This window comes from Equus caballus, chromosome 10 (assembly GCF_041296265.1).
Source record: "Equus caballus isolate H_3958 breed thoroughbred chromosome 10, TB-T2T, whole genome shotgun sequence".
NCBI lineage: Eukaryota > Metazoa > Chordata > Mammalia > Perissodactyla > Equidae > Equus > Equus caballus.
In genome coordinates, this window is record NC_091693.1 from 6507281 (window position 1) to 6525220 (window position 17940).

General features: G+C 54.8%; 2 protein-coding genes across 3 annotated transcripts; both read left to right on the forward strand.

The window, feature by feature from the left end:
- Window positions 1–3421: 3421 nt before the first annotated feature.
- FFAR1 (free fatty acid receptor 1) lies at window positions 3422–7024 on the forward strand. Its single transcript, XM_070224061.1, has one exon. It carries the CDS (start codon window positions 3671–3673, stop codon window positions 4571–4573), a length of 903 nt encoding a protein of 300 aa, XP_070080162.1. The 5' UTR covers window positions 3422–3670; the 3' UTR covers window positions 4574–7024.
- A 967-nt stretch (window positions 7025–7991) lies between these two features.
- LOC102150446 (free fatty acid receptor 3) lies at window positions 7992–9924 on the forward strand. Of its 2 annotated transcripts, none has more exons than XM_070224046.1 (2): window positions 7992–8125; window positions 8376–9924. In XM_070224046.1, the coding sequence occupies exon 2, from the start codon at window positions 8384–8386 to the stop codon at window positions 9374–9376; it is 993 nt and encodes a 330-aa protein (XP_070080147.1). In that variant the 5' UTR covers window positions 7992–8125; window positions 8376–8383; the 3' UTR covers window positions 9377–9924. The 2 variants fall into 2 exon arrangements, with proteins under 2 accessions (XP_070080147.1, XP_070080148.1); XM_070224047.1 differs by having other exon boundaries at window positions 8066–8125; window positions 8379–9924.
- Window positions 9925–17940: the final 8016 nt, after the last annotated feature.

Consider the following 17940-nt stretch of genomic DNA (forward strand, 5'->3'; position numbering starts at 1 on the left):
CTTCAAAGAACCAGTGAACTATTTCCAGTGTGTGGAGTCCGAGTGGGGACGGGGAGATGGGGAAGGCGTCGAGGTGATGTCATGATCAAACCTCAGACTGGTGGGTGCCTTGTCTTGCTGGCGAGAGAGCCTGGCTCCACAGGCGGACGAGCATGGATCTGAGTCTTAACTCTTCTGAGCTCTTGGGCAAAGAGCACCAGCTTATCCGAGCCTCAGTTTCTTCATCTGTAAAATGGAGATGCCACTCCCCACCATGCAAATGGTTCAAGATAGGAAGTGAAGGATAATCTCATATTTGCTGGAGTTGCATTATAAGAGGCCTAACGCAATAGCCAAAAGCCCCCACAACCGCAGCCCCATCTTATTTGCATATCTTGAAAGAACATAAAAAGGGGAAGCCAATTCATCACTCATGGTTATTTTCAAAAGTGACCCTGCCAGGTTCTTTCACAACCCACAGCTGCCTAAGAACTTCTCGAAAGCTGCCTTGGGAACCCTCACAGCTTCTCGTCTTCACTGTCACCCCATTGGTTCCCCATGACTAATGCCCACTCTGCAATGGGTCCTTCCGGCTTCCCTCCACCATCTCCTGCTTCTGCCAATGGGCTGTGGGGTTCCCCAGGCCAGGAACGCATGGCCATCGACCAGCAGGAAGACGACTGTAAAATTCCTGGCCTGCGGTGGGTGCTCCAAAAGCGCCACCTTTTCCTGCGCTCCTTTCCCATCCGCTCTGTACCAGAATGTTCTCTAAGCTACGATGACGTTTTGGTCATCCTTGGAATAGGAGTAGTGTAAGGCACTGATCTCCCCATCAACCCACTTTGTTCCGGTTTGACTTCTTGTGAGTCCCATTACCTTTTCTGGAGGAAGGGAAGACTTCCAGAACTGTTTAAATGAGAGAGGAAGGCTTTGGGGGTTTCTGTGCGGAAGTGAAGTCCAGTATCATTCATCCATTCAACCGCTTCTTCAGCAAACGTTTGCTGCGCACCTGTCAGCACGCTCAGCACAGAGCCAGTTGTTAGGGTACAAAAGTACGTGACATAGTCCCACCCCTGGGGCTCTCTAGTCTAGAATGCCTCGAGGGTTTCAGGGCAGGGGCCCCTAGAAGTTGCTGAAGGCAGCCCCGAGCCTAATGAGGCCTGGCACAGGCTCCCTGGCAACCAGCAGGTACCTTCCCATCCTGTCCCTGAGCCCGGCTGCTGACATAAACCCTCTTCATGACCAATTGACCAAGAGATGTGGCTGTCAACAGGCACGCCACAGCGTGAACAGCAGGTGGCCAGGAAGGTGGGAGGCCAAGGACTCCAGGACCTGACAGCCTTCCACCCAGCCCCAGATCTCGCCATCCTCCCAGGGCCCAGACAAGCAATCATTCATCCAACTCATGGAGCCCCTGCTATATGTGCAACAGGCAGCGGACAAAGCGGACAGGAGGCTTTGCCCTCACCGACCAACATATTAGCAGAGGGGCTGGCAAATCTGACGTCGCAGAGTCGTGGGTCCTCTGAATAGACACAACGCAGGAGGAAAACAGAGAGCCTGGCTGGAACAGAGGAGGGCCCATCTGGATGGAGGAATCAGCAAGGCCTTCTGAGGACGTGACACTGGGCAGAGACCTACCCACCAGGCGGGCAGGGCCAAAGCAGAGAAGATCTTGAAGACGCGATGTCTCCCTTGGCGCCCAGCTTTGCTCTTCTCCCAAACGCTTGTTACAGGAGGTGACATGTCACTCCTTTTGATTTTTTCCTTGAGTCTGTCTGTTTCTCAGTGTTTCCCAAAGACAAAATACCAACGATAAGTGGCAAGTTCTTCTACATTCCCAGGGAGGTGCTGGGCCATATATGTAGGACCTGGAACCAGAATCAATTTGCTGCCTGAGATGGAGAAAGGAAATTAGGTCGTTCCTCTGGAGGGAGCTGTTGGCCTGCCAAGCATCCCACGCCACCCCCGCCTGGAGCCGGGGGCGCAGCCTTCCAGGAAGCCACTCAGAAGCTTCTTCCAGGTGACCGGGAATTTGAGAGGGTCATGGCAGCCCACACGGTGACCAAACCACACACCCAAGAAAACTGAAGTTGAGAGAGGGGCTGTATTGTGAGACTGAGGCAGCAGAGATGGACAGGCAGACAGAGACGCACACACAGTCAGAGGTGAATCGCAGAGACAGCCTGGGGCTGTTTTGAATCTCACTTAGGAGGTCTGCTCAGAAGAGCAAGGTGACCCCGACAGGGGGTGGACGGCTGAACTCCCTGAGGCCAAGGGCCCTTTGACATCCACGCAGCCCTGAGGAGGCCGAGTGGAGACCACAGCCTGGTTACTCCGTTGGCGCCAAACGAGACTGCCCTTGTCCTGTGTCTTCCCTCCTCCCTGCTCCTGCCAACGCTACACGTTCAGAAACCACACCATGGAGCCAGTGGGGGGAGGAGCGGGAGATGGCGGAGCCTCCTCACAGACCGTGCCCACAGCCAGGGTGAGGCAGGGGAAGGCAGAAGCTGTAGCTGGGAAGGATGCTTTTATCTCCCCACACATCAAGTACCAGATGGATGGTGTGGGTGACGAAGGTGACTGGGTCCTTTTTGTTGTCTAGGAGGGAGCCAGCGAGGCCTGGGGCCTGCCCATGAGCTCCCCGGGGAGTGGAGAAGACTTAGCCCCCAGAACGGGCTGGAACAGGCTGTGGGGGCGGGCAGGGGGAACAAAGCTGTGTTCTGGTGGCACCCCACTAACCCTGCTCCTTGCAGGTGCTGCGACAGGCTCCTCGCTCTGCCCAGGAAAGCCCACGCTTCGGTCCTCTCCCCTCCTTGTGTTCGCATCACCTCCCGGGACCCCCCCCCCCGCTTCAGTCTGGCCTCTGCTGGGCCGAGATGCCCCATTAGCTGCTCACCCAGGCTGCCAGTGCCTCGGCCTAATGGCCCTGCCACCCCGCCCTTCACTCCCTTCCAGTTCACTGCCCAACCTGGGGCCCTCCCTCGGCCCAGTGAGGGGGACAGCCGAGCCTCAGAGACACCTGGCCGCGCCGAGAGGTGAGTCCCTCCTTCTGCGGCTCCTCTTTGCGCCAGGGACTACCTCCCAGACCCCCAGGCCCCCTGCTGAGGGTGCCCCTGAAGTTGGCCAAAGTCATTCCCAGTGACACTGATGGGACCTGGCCTACCCTTGGGCTTTCCCCTGGGGACCCCCTTCTTCTGCCCTCTGCCACACCTCCACCACCGGCCACTGTGAGGGAGCAGCTCCTTCTCTTTCCAAGGAATTGGGGGGAGGGGAGCAAATCCAGGGATCAACTTCCATTCCTAAGAAAAACTGGAGCTGGGGGCCCAGCTCTGTCCTGACTCTCTCCACCCCTTCCCTCCCCAGGGTCTCAGAAATCAAGAGGCCGCCCGTCTCAGGGGACCCGCGCTCCCGTTCTGTCTTCTCCTGGGGCTCTGCCATCACGCCTTCGTTTGAAGAGGTGATGACGTGGAAAGAAAGCAGAGGGCTGGGGGCCGACCCTCCTGGCTTGCAGTCCTGGCCGGACCGCTAACTGGCTGCCACCTGCCTCCCCGGCCTTGTCTCCTCAACTGTCCCACTGGACGGCTTGGACCGCGCCCCCCCCCCCCCCCCCAGCAGTGCTGAGCCGAGTGCGCGAGTCCGGGAGCGCCCCCTCCGGGGATCCCGAGACCTGCGGACGCAGCGGGGCCCCATGGACCCGCCCCTGCAGCTGTCCTTCGCCCTCTACGTGGGAGCCTTTGTGCTCGGCTTCCCGCTCAACGCCCTGGCCGTCGGGGCCGCCGCCGCGCACGCCCGCCTCCGCCTCACCCCCAGCCTGGTCTACGCGCTCCACCTGGGCTGCTCGGACCTCCTGCTGGCCGCCTCTCTGCCCCTGAAGGCGGCCGAGGCCCTGGCGGGGGGCGCCTGGCCGCTGCCCGCCGCGCTCTGTCCCGCCGTCGCGCTGGCCCACTTCGCGCCCCTCTACGCGGGCGGGGGCTTCCTGGCCGCCCTGAGCGCCGGCCGCTACCTGGGAGCCGCCTTCCCCCTGGGCTACCAGGCCATGCGCAGGCCGCGCTACTCCTGGGGCGTGTGTGTGGCCATATGGGCCCTCGTCCTCTGTCACCTGGGGCTGGTCCTTGGGCTGGAGGCTCCCGGAGGCTGGACGGACAATACCACCAGCCCGCTGGGCATCAACACACCGGTCAACGGCTCCCCCGTCTGCCTGGAGGCCTGGGATCCAGCCTCAGCGGGCCCTGCGCGCCTCAGCCTCTCCCTCCTGCTCTTCTTTGTGCCCCTGACCATCACAGCCTTCTGCTACGTCGGCTGCCTCCGCGCCCTGGCCCGCTCAGGCCTGAGCCACCGGCGGAAGCTGAGGGCGGCCTGGGTGGCCGGCGGGGCCCTGCTCACGCTGCTGCTCTGCCTAGGACCCTACAACGCCTCCAACGTGGCTGGCTTCCTGCACCCCGACATGGGAGGCCGCTGGCGGAAGCTGGGGCTCATCACAGGTGCTTGGAGCGTGGTGCTCAACCCGCTGGTGACCGGCTACTTGGGAGGGCGTCCTGGCAGGGGGACATCACGTGTGGCGAGAACAAAAGGCGCCGTGTCCCAGAAGTAGGAGCCACTGCTGGGGGAGGGGCATGAAGCGGGAGAGCCCGGTGCTTCCCCTCGCCCCTTGCAGGGGACCACCGGCAGCCCTGCCTGGGGGCGGCCCTGGAGCCCCGTGTGGGAAGGACCGAGGCTGGCAGAAGACTGCCTTCCGGTTGGAAGAATGGAGGCAGGAGGAAGGTGAGCCTGCCTCTCACACATCAGTCTGACTGCCCTCCTCTGTCTGTCTCTCCTCTCCGTCGCCCATCCTTCCTCGCCTGTCGGCCAGCGTCCTGCGGGTGAGGCCTCTTCCACTGGGGAAGAAGTGGGACAGTTCCGTTCCAGCCCTGATAATGCACTTTGGGAGATGCTCCTCCAAAATCATGTCCTGGGGAAGAACATTTTAATTTCAGTGTGAGAGAGGAAGCAGGAGGCAAGATAATGAGGCTGTTATACCGCTTGGCACTCACAAGGGGGCGGCATTAGAAGGAGGGAAAATAGCAACACAGAAAGCCGCAAATACCAAGTCTCTAATACGTGACAGTCACCACGCCAAGTGCATTATGAATGTTGCTTCCCTTCACCCTCATGCAATCCTTTGATTTAGCTGTATGGCTGCTGTACAGATAGGCAGGTTGTTCATTGTACAAGGGTGCCAGGCAGAGGGGCAAACGTTGACTAAATTGTAGCTCGTGCTTTGCTGACCATGCCATGTGCCTGGCACAGGGCTGTTTCCATCCAGGGGGAGAAGCATCTTATTCCAATTTAAATAAAGACATCACTCAATCCTTGAGCAGTGCACCTTGGCACAGGGTGGTGCCCATCTGGAGGAGGGTGCCTTTTCCTGATTTGTACCAAGGAGCTGCGTGAGGGAGCTACAGTCTTGGGCCCAGGGATTAATATCATCTTTGTTTTGCGGCGTTAAGAAATTTGCCTGAAGACCTCCAGCAAAGAAGGGGTGGATGAGGGATGCGATCCTTCAAGGCAGGACCCCCAAGGGTCAGGGGACACTTGGAAAGCTTGCGGTATTGGGCTTAACCCCTGCCTTTGTGGTCCCTTTTGTGAAGCTGAATGGTGGCACCCTGAACCTGCGAGAGAGTGGGCAGTGGAGGGTGGCTGTGAGGGGCCACCCTCATGTGAGAGACACCTGGGCATCTGCTCTGCTTAGGTGAGGGGTGGGAACAGACTTGTTCCTCTAATGATGATGATGCCAGGCATGCAGAGGGGCACAAACAGTGGTTGCTGTGTGCCTAGCGTGTATGAACTTGTTTATACACGTTGCCTCTTTTCATGCTTAAAGTTCTCTAAGGACAGGAATTTTGATTTATTTCCTAATACATCCCCAGCCCCTACCAGAGAGCCTAGCACACAGTGGGCCCTCAGTAAGTGTTTGCTGAATGGATGAACACTCCTCACAGCTCTCCAAAAAAAGTTTTATTTTATTACCCGTTTTCTCAGTGTGGAAACAGGCCAGAGAAGTCAGGTAACTTGCTGAGGCTCTGCAGGAGCCAGAAACGAGTTTGTTCTCGGGACACCAGAGAATTTGGTAAAAGCCCCAGCTCCAGCCCAGCTGGCCCCACTGCCCCTCCCCCAACGCTAGGGCTGCTCTCTCCCGCCCGCTCTGAGCACCTGCCCCGCCAGGTCACTTCTTCCAGTTACCGCGCCTCTGCCACTCAGGGGAGATTTCAGTTCCTCCCTGGGGCCCACGGGCCCTGTGTGATCCGACCCCAACATCCTCCGGTGACCCTTGTCCCTTGAGCCCTAAACCCTCCCTAGTGCCCCCAGCAGCCCTTGTGCCACCATCCCCTCCCCACAGTGCTTCCCCCAGCGGTCCTCTGCCTCTGGATTCCGATGTCATCATCGGCCTCCCCCCACTCAATCGCCACGAGCCCCCCCGCAAAAGTAAGCACCATGACACCAAAAACTCTGTTTTGTTCACTGGTGGACTTTTAACAATTTATTTGAGAGAAAACTTACATATCATAAAATTCACCCATTTTAAGTGTACAATTCAATGATTTTTTGTAAATTTACTGAGATGTGCAACTACCACCATAATCCAAGCGAGAACATTTTCATCACCCCGGTAAGACCCGCCCCCCCGCACATGCTCCTTGACACAATCCCGTTTCCACCCCGCAGGCAACCAGTGATCTACTTTCTGTCTCTATAAGTTTGCCTATTCTGGACATTTTATATAGATGGAAACATACAATCCGTGGTCTTTCATGTCTGGCTTGTTGCACTTAGCATAACGTTTTTGAGGTTCATCCATGTTAGAGTGCGCATGCATATTTCATTCCTTTTTACTGCCAAGTAGCATTCCATCCTGGGGATATGACACGTGGTCTATCCATTCGCTAGCTCATGGACCACCAATGGTGTTTTGTTAAGACTAATCCTTTATAAATGTTTATGAGCAAGTCTTTGTGTGGACACATGATCTCATTTCTCCTAAATAAATACCTATAGTGGAATTGGGTCACATGGTAAATTTATGTTTACCTTTTAAAGAAACTGCCGAACTGCTTTCCAAAGTGATTCCATCATTTCATATTCTCACCGGCAATGCATGAGGATTTCCGTTTCTCCACATCCTCACCAACACTTGGTGTTATCTTATTTTTTTTCCAGTGGGTGTGAAATGGTATCTCCTTGTGCTCTGTAAATTTTGAATGAATATTTGAATGAATAAATAAATAATCGCTGATGCTGGACAGAACTTGGGTTTGAACCCTTGTGGCGGTACTTAAGTTGTGTTACCTGGAGCAAGTCACATCCCCACTGTGGGACACAGGGATCCCAAGACACAATGGTGATGCCCTGAGAAGCAGAGTATCAGCTATGGATTACGTACCCGCTAAAAGGTGGCTACCATCATCATGGCCACCATCGTCACTGTTAATATCAATATTATTATTATTGTTACCATCACCCCAGAGATGAGTGCACACCAGTGACAGGGATGATGGCAGCTAACACCTGTTCAGTGCTCCCCACAACACACCAGGCTCCATTCTAAGCATCTGACACGTATTAATGCTTTAATTTACACAACAATTCTGTGAGATTGGTACTGTGATTATCGCTGGTTTACAGATGAGAAAGCAGAAGTTCAGAGAGTTTAAGTTACTCGCCTCAATTTAGAGTTGGAAAGCGACGGGACCAGCATTGAACCCAGGCCCCCAGCTCCGAAGCCTGTGCTTTCCATCACTGCATCGCACTTCCTGCCCTTACAAGGCAAACTGGATGAGTGCCATTCTAGAGGAGCAGACAAAATTCAAGTGGAGGATCAAGGAGGGGAAGACGAAGTCCTCTCGGCCTTGGTCAGGGCATCTCATCTGAGGCCCCCGAGGAGCGAGGAGCAAGGCACACAGTTGTGGAATTTGCTCCTCATTTTGCATACTGGCGTGGCTCTGGTAACGGAGCTGAAGGCATCTTTTGTGCCGTTGCTCAGCAGTGAGTGACGTCATGGGCACTGTCAGGTCTTTATCAGTTCTGCCAGATAAATAGCTAACCGTACGTGTTCTGGAGGAGCCGGCAAGGTACTGAGCAGCAGAGCACTTGGGTTCTCAAATAAGAGGTGAGTTTGGGGCCCTGAGGAGCTGTGTGGAGGGGTGTCCTGGCTCTACTGGGGGAAGGGACAGGAGACAGGGCATGACCAGGAAGACAGGCAGGCTGACCCCACTGGGGAAAGCCTCAGGGCCGTGAGGGAGTGAGGGTGGTGACAGTGTTCCCTGCTGGCAGTTGAAATGCTGCTGGTGGGAGCAGGAAGATCTCATCCAGACTGCCCTCTCTGTGTCTGTCTGTCTGTCTTTCTCTCTCTCTCTCAGCAGTGGCCATGACCATGGACACAAACCTGGACCAGTCCTTCTCCCCCGGGAACCACTGGCTCTTCTTCTCCGTGTACCTCTTCTCCTTCCTCGTGGGGCTCCCCCTCAACCTCGTGGCCCTGGTGATCTTCGTGGGCAAGCTGCGGCGCCGCCCCGTGGCCGTGGACGTGCTCTTGCTCAACCTGACCCTCTCGGACCTGCTTCTGCTGCTCTTCCTGCCTTTCCGCATGGCGGAGGCGGCCAGTGGCATGCACTGGCCCCTGCCTTTCATCCTCTGCCCCTTCTCCGGATTCCTCTTCTTCACCACCATCTATCTCACCTCTCTCTTCCTGGCAGCTGTGAGCATCGAGCGCTTCCTGAGTGTGGCCTACCCACTGTGGTACAAGACCCGGCCAAGGCTGGGACAGGCTGGCCTGGTCAGTGGAGCCTGCTGGCTGCTGGCCGGTGCTCACTGCAGCGTGGTCTACATCATCGAGTTCTCGGGGAACTCCTCCATGGGCCAGGGTAAAAATGGGACCTGCTACCTGGAATTCCAGGAGGACCAGCTGGCCATTCTCCTGCCCGTCCGGCTGGAGATGGCCGTGGTCCTTTTCGGGGTGCCCCTGCTCATCACCAGCTACTGCTACGGCCACCTGGTGTGGCTGCTCGGCAGGGGAGCCAGCCACCACCGGCGGAGGAGGGTGGCGGGGCTCGTGGCAGCCACGCTGCTCAACTTCCTCGTCTGCTTTGCGCCTTACAACATGTCCCATGTCGTGGGCTACGTCCAGGGCAAGAGCCCGACATGGAGAAGCTACGTGCTGCTCCTCAGCACCCTGAATTCCTGCGTCGACCCCTTGGTCTACTACTTCTCATCGTCTGGGTTCCAAGCCGACTTTCACGAGCTGCTGCGGAGGCTGACTGGGGCCTGGGGCCCCGGGAGGCAGGAGAGCAGCGTGAAACTGCAGGAGAGGAAGGAAGGCGAGGGGCAGCTGCAGGAGCCATCCCACAGAGAGGACAGGTAGAGCTCGCCGGAGGGCCGTGGAGCGGGCGTCATCCCCAGGGAAGCTCCTGGCTCGTCAAGCAGGCCCTTGGAGTGGCAGGCAGGGGACCGTGCACCCGGGCCGAGCAGGCACCCAGCCTTGCTGAGGACGTGCTCGCCAAAGCCCAGCACTCGAGCTCACCACGCTGCCCTCCTTTCCCATCCCCACACGCTATGGATTCGGCCCCGGGATGCAGTCAGGGTGAGAGTGCTCCAGAGAAAATGAGCTCCCCATGGCAACGGGCCAGCTGCTGTGGTTCTCTGAGGGCAGAGGAGGAGTCGAGGGCGGCGTCCAGGGCCCTAGGGAGCTGCCCAGTGACTTGGGACAGGAGAGAGGAGGAATGGACCCTTCGGAGCTGCTCACCCGGCAGGCTGGGAGTCGGGGACAGGACTTCACGCCTGAGGGAGCAGCCTGCTCTCACATGGGCTTTTCCAGAAAGTTTCTATTGTCCAATCAAGTCAGATTTTCAGGGACGTTTATGGAAAATGACAGAAGAAAAATTACCTAAATAAATCTGGTAGCAAGCAAAAGAGAACGGTCTTTTCTCATTCTGTGTTTTCTCGTGGTGTACGTGGGTCACGTGGAATTGATGGGTGAAGAGTGAAACGCCTCGCCTCTGAAGGAAGAGGGCGAAACAGTAAGATGCCCCGATGCTGGGGGAGGGTCTGGGCTGAGGAATGAGAATAATAGCTACCCTGTAGCAAGGAGTCGGCCTGCCACTTTGTCTGCTCCAATCCTCTCAACAATCATGTGGCCAGTATTATTATTATTCCCCTTTTACAGATGAGGGAATGGGCCAAGGGAGGTGAAGTCTCTGAGATCCTACCGCCAGGAAGTGACTGAAGCAGGACTGGAAGCTGGAATGAGCCGACTCCGAAACCCACGCGCCTCACCCACTCGGCTCTTCTGCCCCCAGCTGTGCCTCCTGCGCCAGGACAGGGCCGGTCACACATCCGGCGTCAGCTGAGGCCGCCTGGCCGGGACAAGCGCAGACAGACCACCATGAGACAGAGAACTAGATGCAAAGCAGATCGATTATCTATGCTGAAACATCCTCTTCCCAGTCAAGAAACCCTCGAAAAAAATTAAGATAATTAGTCAGCACAGTTGCCTTCAAAGACAGATGTACGCTCTTAAGAGCTATTTTTATCCAGATGTGATCATTTAGTAGGTTTGCCTTTTCCACTGACCGGTGGTACACGAGAGACAGGTGGTCAGGGCCTCCTCTCCCAGCAGGGCAACCAGGGCAATGCTGGCACCTGTCAGCACTCAGTCAGCTCTAGTTCAAAAACATTTATTGCACACCTACTGTGTGCACATGGCTGGGCTCAGGAGTTCAGGGCTTTCAATCCTGAAGTCTTTAGCATCTGCTTTCTTCCTGGGGTTGAGGGCCCTGGAGAACGAGGACTGGCTGTGAGTGGGGCTTGGTCTCAAGTGGAGGGAGAGAGACGTCATCTCTGCGCAGAGATGAAGCTTGAGCTGTCTCTCTGTCCCACGGCTCATCTGTCTGTCCCAAGGTGCTCAGGCCTGGTGGCTGCTAAGAAGGTGATATGAACATGGGTCTACATGGTTCAGAAAGGGAACAAGGTGACATGCGGTCCTGGGACTCCAGAAGTGGTGACAGGGACCCAAGGCTGAGAGGAGTTGGGAACCCCACACTCAAAGAGCGCTGCGAGAGACGGGAGTCTGGCGTCTCCCCGGGGTTTTATAAGGAGGAGTCAGAGGCAGCCCCACTGGCTCTGCTGCCCCCAAACATCCCCCAGCGCCACCCCACCCCAGTCTGTATAAGCAAAAGGCTGGCGGTGGGGAGGATGGCGTCATGGGGGTGGGGCCGTGGTCGGGGCAATGAGGGGAGGGGAACAGCGTTCCCCCATCTCTCAGAAGCTGAGAGAACGGACAGTGGGTCCTGGGACCGGCGCCCTGCGCCCACCTAAGCGGGGGAAAGGGGGCTGCAGAGGTGGCGCGGGAGTGTCTGTGGGAGTGATGGAGCGTGAGGCACCCTCCCTGCACAGCACAGTACAGCAGGTGTGCATCTCCCGTGGGTGACAGGATCACAGGCGATGGGGGACGTTCTGGGGGTTCCGGAAGAGGTCAAGCCGGGCTGGATCTCCCAAGATGGAGGTCAGAAGAACTCAATTCTCGCTGCAAAAGAGAGCCAACAACTGGGCACCTGCCTCGCAGTGGACACCAAAAGCTACTCAATGTTAGCTAAAGTGCTGTTTCTCACACTTTTTTTAAAGGAGTCTCTTTGGACATTCTTTCCTCCTCAGCACCTTCCCCTCCCTGCCCGTGAAATTTTAATACGACAGACATACTTCTGCCTGCTTACGTGCATGGCCCTTTGGAAGGCCGCAGGCCATTCTAAGATTTTCTTGCTCCCCTGGAACTAATTCTCACCTCTCTTGGGGGCAGTGTTACCCACGCTGAGCATGTGTGAGCCATGGAGTGGAACAGCCTGTGTCCCACAACAGCAGCCCAACAAAGCTAGGTTTATTCTCTTTGTTGTTTTATGCTTTTTGGTGAGGATGACTGGCCCTAAGCTAACATCTGTTGCCAATCTTCCTTTTTCTTTTTCTCCCCAAAGCCCCAGTGCACAGTTGTATATCCTGGTTGTAAGTCATTCTAGTTCCTCTATGTGGGATGCAGCCACAGCATGGCTTGCGTAGGTCCACACCCAGGATCCAAACCTGTGAACCCCAGGCCGCTGAAGCGGAGCACACAAACTTAACCACCATGCCGCCAGGCCGGCCCCTGGGTTTATTCTCTTGCAGAAGCAAAGGAAACCACACTCCAGGGGAAGTGTGGGCATCTCACAGAAGAAGAGACGGTTTATCACAGGGTTCTGGGTAAGGGTGACATGAGGCAAAGTTTCAATTAAGCTGTGTTTGATGGGCTCAAAGCAAAGCAGGGCTGCGTGTAAAGAAGTCAAGATCAGGTCCAGGATGAGAGCAGACTCAGGGGCCTATTTCTCTGGAAAATACAAAATAAAGCTAAAGGTGGAAATTCGTGTCTGAAAACTTATCTGAAGTTCTGGGGGCTGAAAAGCGAGGCTGCCTCTCTGTGTCACAGGCTCCTGCCCAGACCCTCCAAGCCGCAGTGGGATGTCCATCTTACTGATGGGATTTCAAACAGCCAAGTTTCTGATGGTCTGTGATTTTAGAGAACAACTTTTCTCAGCAATATAATTTTATTCCTTAACAAAACAAGTTTTTAAAGGTTTCTGAAAAGAACTTTTTTTTGAGGAAGATTAGCCCTGAGCTAACATCTGCTGCCAATTCACCTTTTTTTTTTTTTTTTTTTTTTGCTGAGGAAGACTGGCCCTGAGCTAACATCCGTGCCCATCTTCCTCCACCCTTCATGTGGGACGCCTGCCACAGCATGCTTGACAAGTGGTGCGTGGGTTCACACTGAGATCTGAACCGGAGAACCTGGGGCCACTGAAGCAGAATGTGCAAACTTACCCACTGGGCCACTGGGCCAGCTCCCAAAAAGGAACTTATTGATGGCCAGAAAGTAGGAGGAACTTTTCCTTCCTAGAAGGAAGGGACCCCCTTCACCAAAAACTAAGGCAGCGCAACCCAGAAGGATGGCAGGAGGGGAGACTTGGCCCATCCCTGACACAGGCTCTCTGGCCACAGGTCAGGTCTCAGCTTATAGGAGAACTGGGAGGAGGCTAGAAGTTTTAGTTCACCAAGTGTGGCCAGAAACCCAAGGAAGCTACCCACGGAGTCATGAAGAAACTGCCAAAGACAGCTCCACACAGCCTGGCTGAAGGCAGCAAGGGGGAAACCACTGCGGGCTCATGCAGAGACAACCTCGGACTATTCCTAAGCCGGCATCGGTCAGAGGAGGGCACAGGGGCAGGCAGAAGCGAGGAGGACACTGGGCACGGGGAGGCAGCCGACTTGACACCTTTTCCCGAGTTGAGGACATCACCTACGAGCAGAGCCTGTGGGTAGTTTAGTGAGCGGCCTCCCGTCTGCGTGTGCGCCTGATGGGGCTGGAAAGCTGTGATGCAAAGTGCGAGACGTTAGTCTGCTTCAGCTTGATCCCGGGAAGGGGGTAAAACCAGACCGGGCCAGGGTCCGGGGAGGAGGAGGGGAGGTGAGAGCACATGGGGTGAGCAAGAAGCCTGGCAGTCTGCAAAATGAGTTGCAAGCATCATGCAAAAGGAGGAAGCAGAGCAGCAACAAAAGGAGAAAGACACGTGGAAGAAAAGTCAGGCCACAGATGCTGGGAGAAGAAAGTCCCAGGTGGAGCCACAGTCTGCGGGGGGTGAACAAACAGAAAGAAGCAGTGTGAGAGACCCCTCAACTTTTTACCTCCCTCTTTCTGCCATGACTCTTCTGAGTTAAAAAAAAAAAAAAGCCCTAAGTGATACAGGGAGTGGTGGCCCCTCGCACTTTGCAAAGCCTGGAGAAGCCTGTTGACTTCCCTCTGAGGCCAGTTCTGGAAAACCCATCCGTATGGAGGGAGGTCAAGGCATCAAGGTAGTGGCCTGTGTTCTGGGAAAAGGATGCTGGGATCACATTCCAGAAAAAGAATGGGATAGAGGGAGTAAAATCTGGTACACGCTGGCAGAAGCGGGAAGATGCACAGAGTTCACCCCCATGGAGAGGCGGAGCTAAGAGAAAGAAAATGTTGCAGAAGCAACTGTGGTACAGAAATACTTTTGGAAGGGGGTGATTTTACCGGATTTATACTAGAAGGATACAGTGGATAACCAAATCAGTCATCCCCTGTTGCAGATCCCCCATCCCCAGGGGTCAAATCATAATTGGCACTAATCATGACAATCTTATTCCCCTTTATTGGTGACGGGTCTCAGGATGGACACGTCACCCACTTCTAGCTAACGAAAGGTAAGAAATCTGCTGGGGGTCTCTGGGAAAGAGTTTCCTCCCTACTGAAAAGAGACAGGTGTGTGAGGAGCTGCCTTCTCACTTCCTGGTTTGCAAGCTTTTATGTGAGGATGTGATACTTGGAGCTGCAGCAGCCATTTTGGGGCCATAAGGCCACAAACTTGAAGAAAGTTAACAAGTTAAGAGTGGCAGAGAAGAAGGATGAAAGGGCCTGGGCCCTTCATGATCTCATTGAGCTGGGAGCACCACCTCCAAAGTCATTGTTAATAAACTTTCCTAGGTTGACTCTCTATTGGCCAGACATTCTCTAACTTGCAACCAAATGCATCTTAACTCGAATGGATAAGGCTACATCTAAGCATCCTATATCTAAGGATCCTAGAACCTACCGAATGACATCTTCTCTTGTTTTAAATTAGATCCTGGGATTTTTAAACTCTGTTTGCTTTGTAGAGCTCTGAAATCTTAGTGTTTGTTTACCTATTATGGCTGGACTCAGGGAAGATTTCTTATGCTTCCAACCCGTATCTCTGGCACCAAGACTTCAGAACTCGCCTCATCCAGAAAGGGGCTTTTGACTGCCTGGGGCTGCATCGACACAGCATTACGAGATGAAAAGCAAACCTTCCACATGGGACCCTTTCTAAGGTCAAGTATCACTGACTGACAGCCTTGACTGCAGGCTCCCCTCCTTTTATTGATAAAAATTCCCACGCTTATTGTGGGGTCTTGACTGCCGTGGAAACAAGAAAGGGTGAAATGAGTCGGGCGAGCATCACAACAGCCACCCAGTCTTCCTGCCCCTGGAGCCCCTGTGCCACGCGTGCTGCCCACCCGCGGATGAGGACGTGCGCCCCTGGATGCTCATTTACCGCGTACAATGAACGCACACAGTCAGGGACCCGTGCTCGCCGATTCCCTCGTCCCCGCCCCGCTTTCTAACAATCGTTTTCTCGTGGTTCTCTCTGCTCTGCTCGGAGCGTGTCTCGTCTTTGTAACACCCTAGAAGCCTCCTTTCAAATAACTCCTCGTTTGCTCATCCTTTGGAGAACAATCGAATTATTTGCTGTGAATCAAAGGTCAGCCGGAAAAGATGTAAACAGGCCAGTTCACCGCGGAGTGAACTGAGCAAACGGCCAGCGAGCTCGGGCGCGGATGGGGCGGCGGCAGCGCTCCTGCGGCCCCACGCCAGCCCCGGGGAGCGCCCGGCGGGGCCCTGCGAGAGGAGACCCGTGCGGAGGCCTGCGGGGGCATCCCTCCCGGCCTTCTGACCCGGCGAGGTCCTCACGGTGTCGCTCAGGAGGGTAGAGCATCCCTGCACACTGGAGACCGTGCGCAAATATTCACGGCAGCTTTCGCTGTGGGAGCCCCGAACTGGAACCCGCCCAGGTGTCCATCAAAAGGGAGTGGATTTAAGATCCGCGGTGTAGCCGTGCAACAGAACACTGCTGGCAATAAAAAGTCATAAACTGCTGAGCTGGGTAACAGGATAGCCTCTGACCGTGATACCGTGATTTATAATAAGAAATAGCTATTTGGTCTTCCACCCTGTTCCTGGCACGAAGCTCCTAAAACCCCTGGAAATTCCTGTGATGGGAGCAACGAAGGTGGCTTTTGTTATGCTGATGAGCCGGTTGCCCTCAGAGGCAGCGGGAGATTAGAGGGTTGAAACTTCCTATCCCAGCCCCTGACCTCGCCAAGGGGTCAGTTGCCAACCGCAGATGATTTTATCAGTCGTGCACACATAATGAAACCTCCATAAAACCCCAAAGGACTTGGTTTGGAGAGCTTCTGGGTAGGTGAACATGTGGAGATCTGGGGAGGGTGGCACCCGCGTAGGGCGCGTGGAAGCTCTGTGCCCTTTCCTGCCTTGCCCAATGCATCTCTTCCATGAGGCTGTTCCTGAGTTAGATCCGTTTATAATAAACCAGTAATCCAGTAAGTAAAAGGTTTCTGTGAGTTCTGCGAACCAATTAACCAAATGCAAGGACGGGATTGTGGGAACCTCCCATCTGTAGCTGGTTGGTCAGAAGCACGGGTGACAACCTGGACTCCTGCCTGGCATTGGCAGTGGGGCAGTCTTGTAGGACCGAACATGTGACCTGGGGAATCTGACGCTTTCCCAGGGAGATGGGGTCAGAACTGAGTTGAATTGTAGGGCACCCAGCAGGTGTCAGAGAATTGCTTTCTCTGGGTGGGTATGGGGACCCACCCAGGTTGGAATTGGCACCAGAACCCTTCACTGACAGGAAGCAGATGAGTGGATGCCAGGGGCTGAGATGAGAAAGGGTAGGGATTGACTGGGAAGATGCTGAGGGACATTTTAGGGTGATGGAAATGTCCTATAACTCGAGTGGGGTAGGGGTCACACAGATGTCTGGATTTGTCCAAACTTATGGAACTATATGCTTAAAACGGGTGCATTTTATTGTGTGTAAATTAAGGCTCAATAAAAAAAGTTGATTAAAAATTTGTGTCACCTCACGCTGTGCCCATATTGTAGGTGTGTACCTAACATCGTCGATAATCTTCCCAAGTTTGAACAAGCCAAGCAGTTCCCTGCCTTTGCTGTGTCACTCTGCAGAAGCTGTGACTGCTGTGGGACAACCCAGGTTACACAAAAGGGCAGAACCCGTGGCACAAATAGGTGACAAATGGCAACCAGCTCTTATCCTGGTGCTGGAGACATTCGAGAGTAGGAGGGACTGTGGCCAAGGGGAGAGGAGAGGGCACGGCTCGTCTAAATTCAGCTCCTGTCTTGTTCCCAAGCAGGGCTGTGGGCTCGAACCCACCACACCTCCCAGCTGCTCAAGTAGAAAATCCAGCTGTTATTGCTGTTTCTGAAATCTTATATTCTTTTAAGCTGGTGACGAATTCAAAGTGTTAAAGTGTTGTGTGTGGTGAAAACAAACCAGGCCTGAGGTGTGGATGGGCTCCAAGCCTCGGGTCTGTGGGCTCAGACATTGGGGACGGTGTGGAAGGAAGCCGGAGGAGGTGTCATTTTGCCATGAGTGCAGCTCAGAGGTAACTTTTCCCCTATCTGAGGGCAGCCAGTGGCAGAGATTGGCCAACGTTCTAAAATCCTTCCAACAGTTCCTTGTTCTTATCCGCGGTCCCTGCCCACCTCAGCAGCCTTCTCTGAGAGCCAGTGCCCTTGCCCACAGGCAGGCTGCGGAGGACATGGCTAGGTGGCCAAGAGGAGCTCCGAGGAGCCCAGGAGTCCCGATCCCTCCAGCTCAGCCCGGCTCCCCCTCCCACCCCCACGTTCTGGCAAGCCTTGCTCTGGAAGGCTCCCCAGAGCCTTGTGCTCCTCCTCGACAGCCTCCCCCAGGCGTTGGAGTCCATTCCCATGGCTTCAGCCACTAATGACTCCCACGCGTCCATCTCCAGCCCCAGTCTCTTATACATCCAACTGTGTACAGGGGCATCTCAACCCGGGCGTCGTTTCTTTTTTTTTTTTCTTTTAAGATGTAATTTTTTTTTTTTTATTTTTAGAATGATCATACAAAGAAAAGGAACTTTTTCAGGGACAAGTTTATGGTTCTGTGAATTTTACCACACGTAGATTCCTGTAACCACCACCACAATCAAGATAAAGGGCAGTTCTAGTCACATCGTCTCTCCCCACTAACTGCCGACAGTCACCGTTTCTTCTTTACCATTATACTTTTATTTTTCAAGGAT

What these genes read in the sequence shown, in the direction of transcription:
- FFAR1 (XM_070224061.1), top strand. Translation starts at nt 3,671, where the DNA reads ATGGACCCGCCCCTGCAGCTGTCCTTCGCCCTCTACGTGGGAGCCTTT.
- LOC102150446 (XM_070224046.1), top strand. Translation starts at nt 8,384, where the DNA reads ATGACCATGGACACAAACCTGGACCAGTCCTTCTCCCCCGGGAACCAC.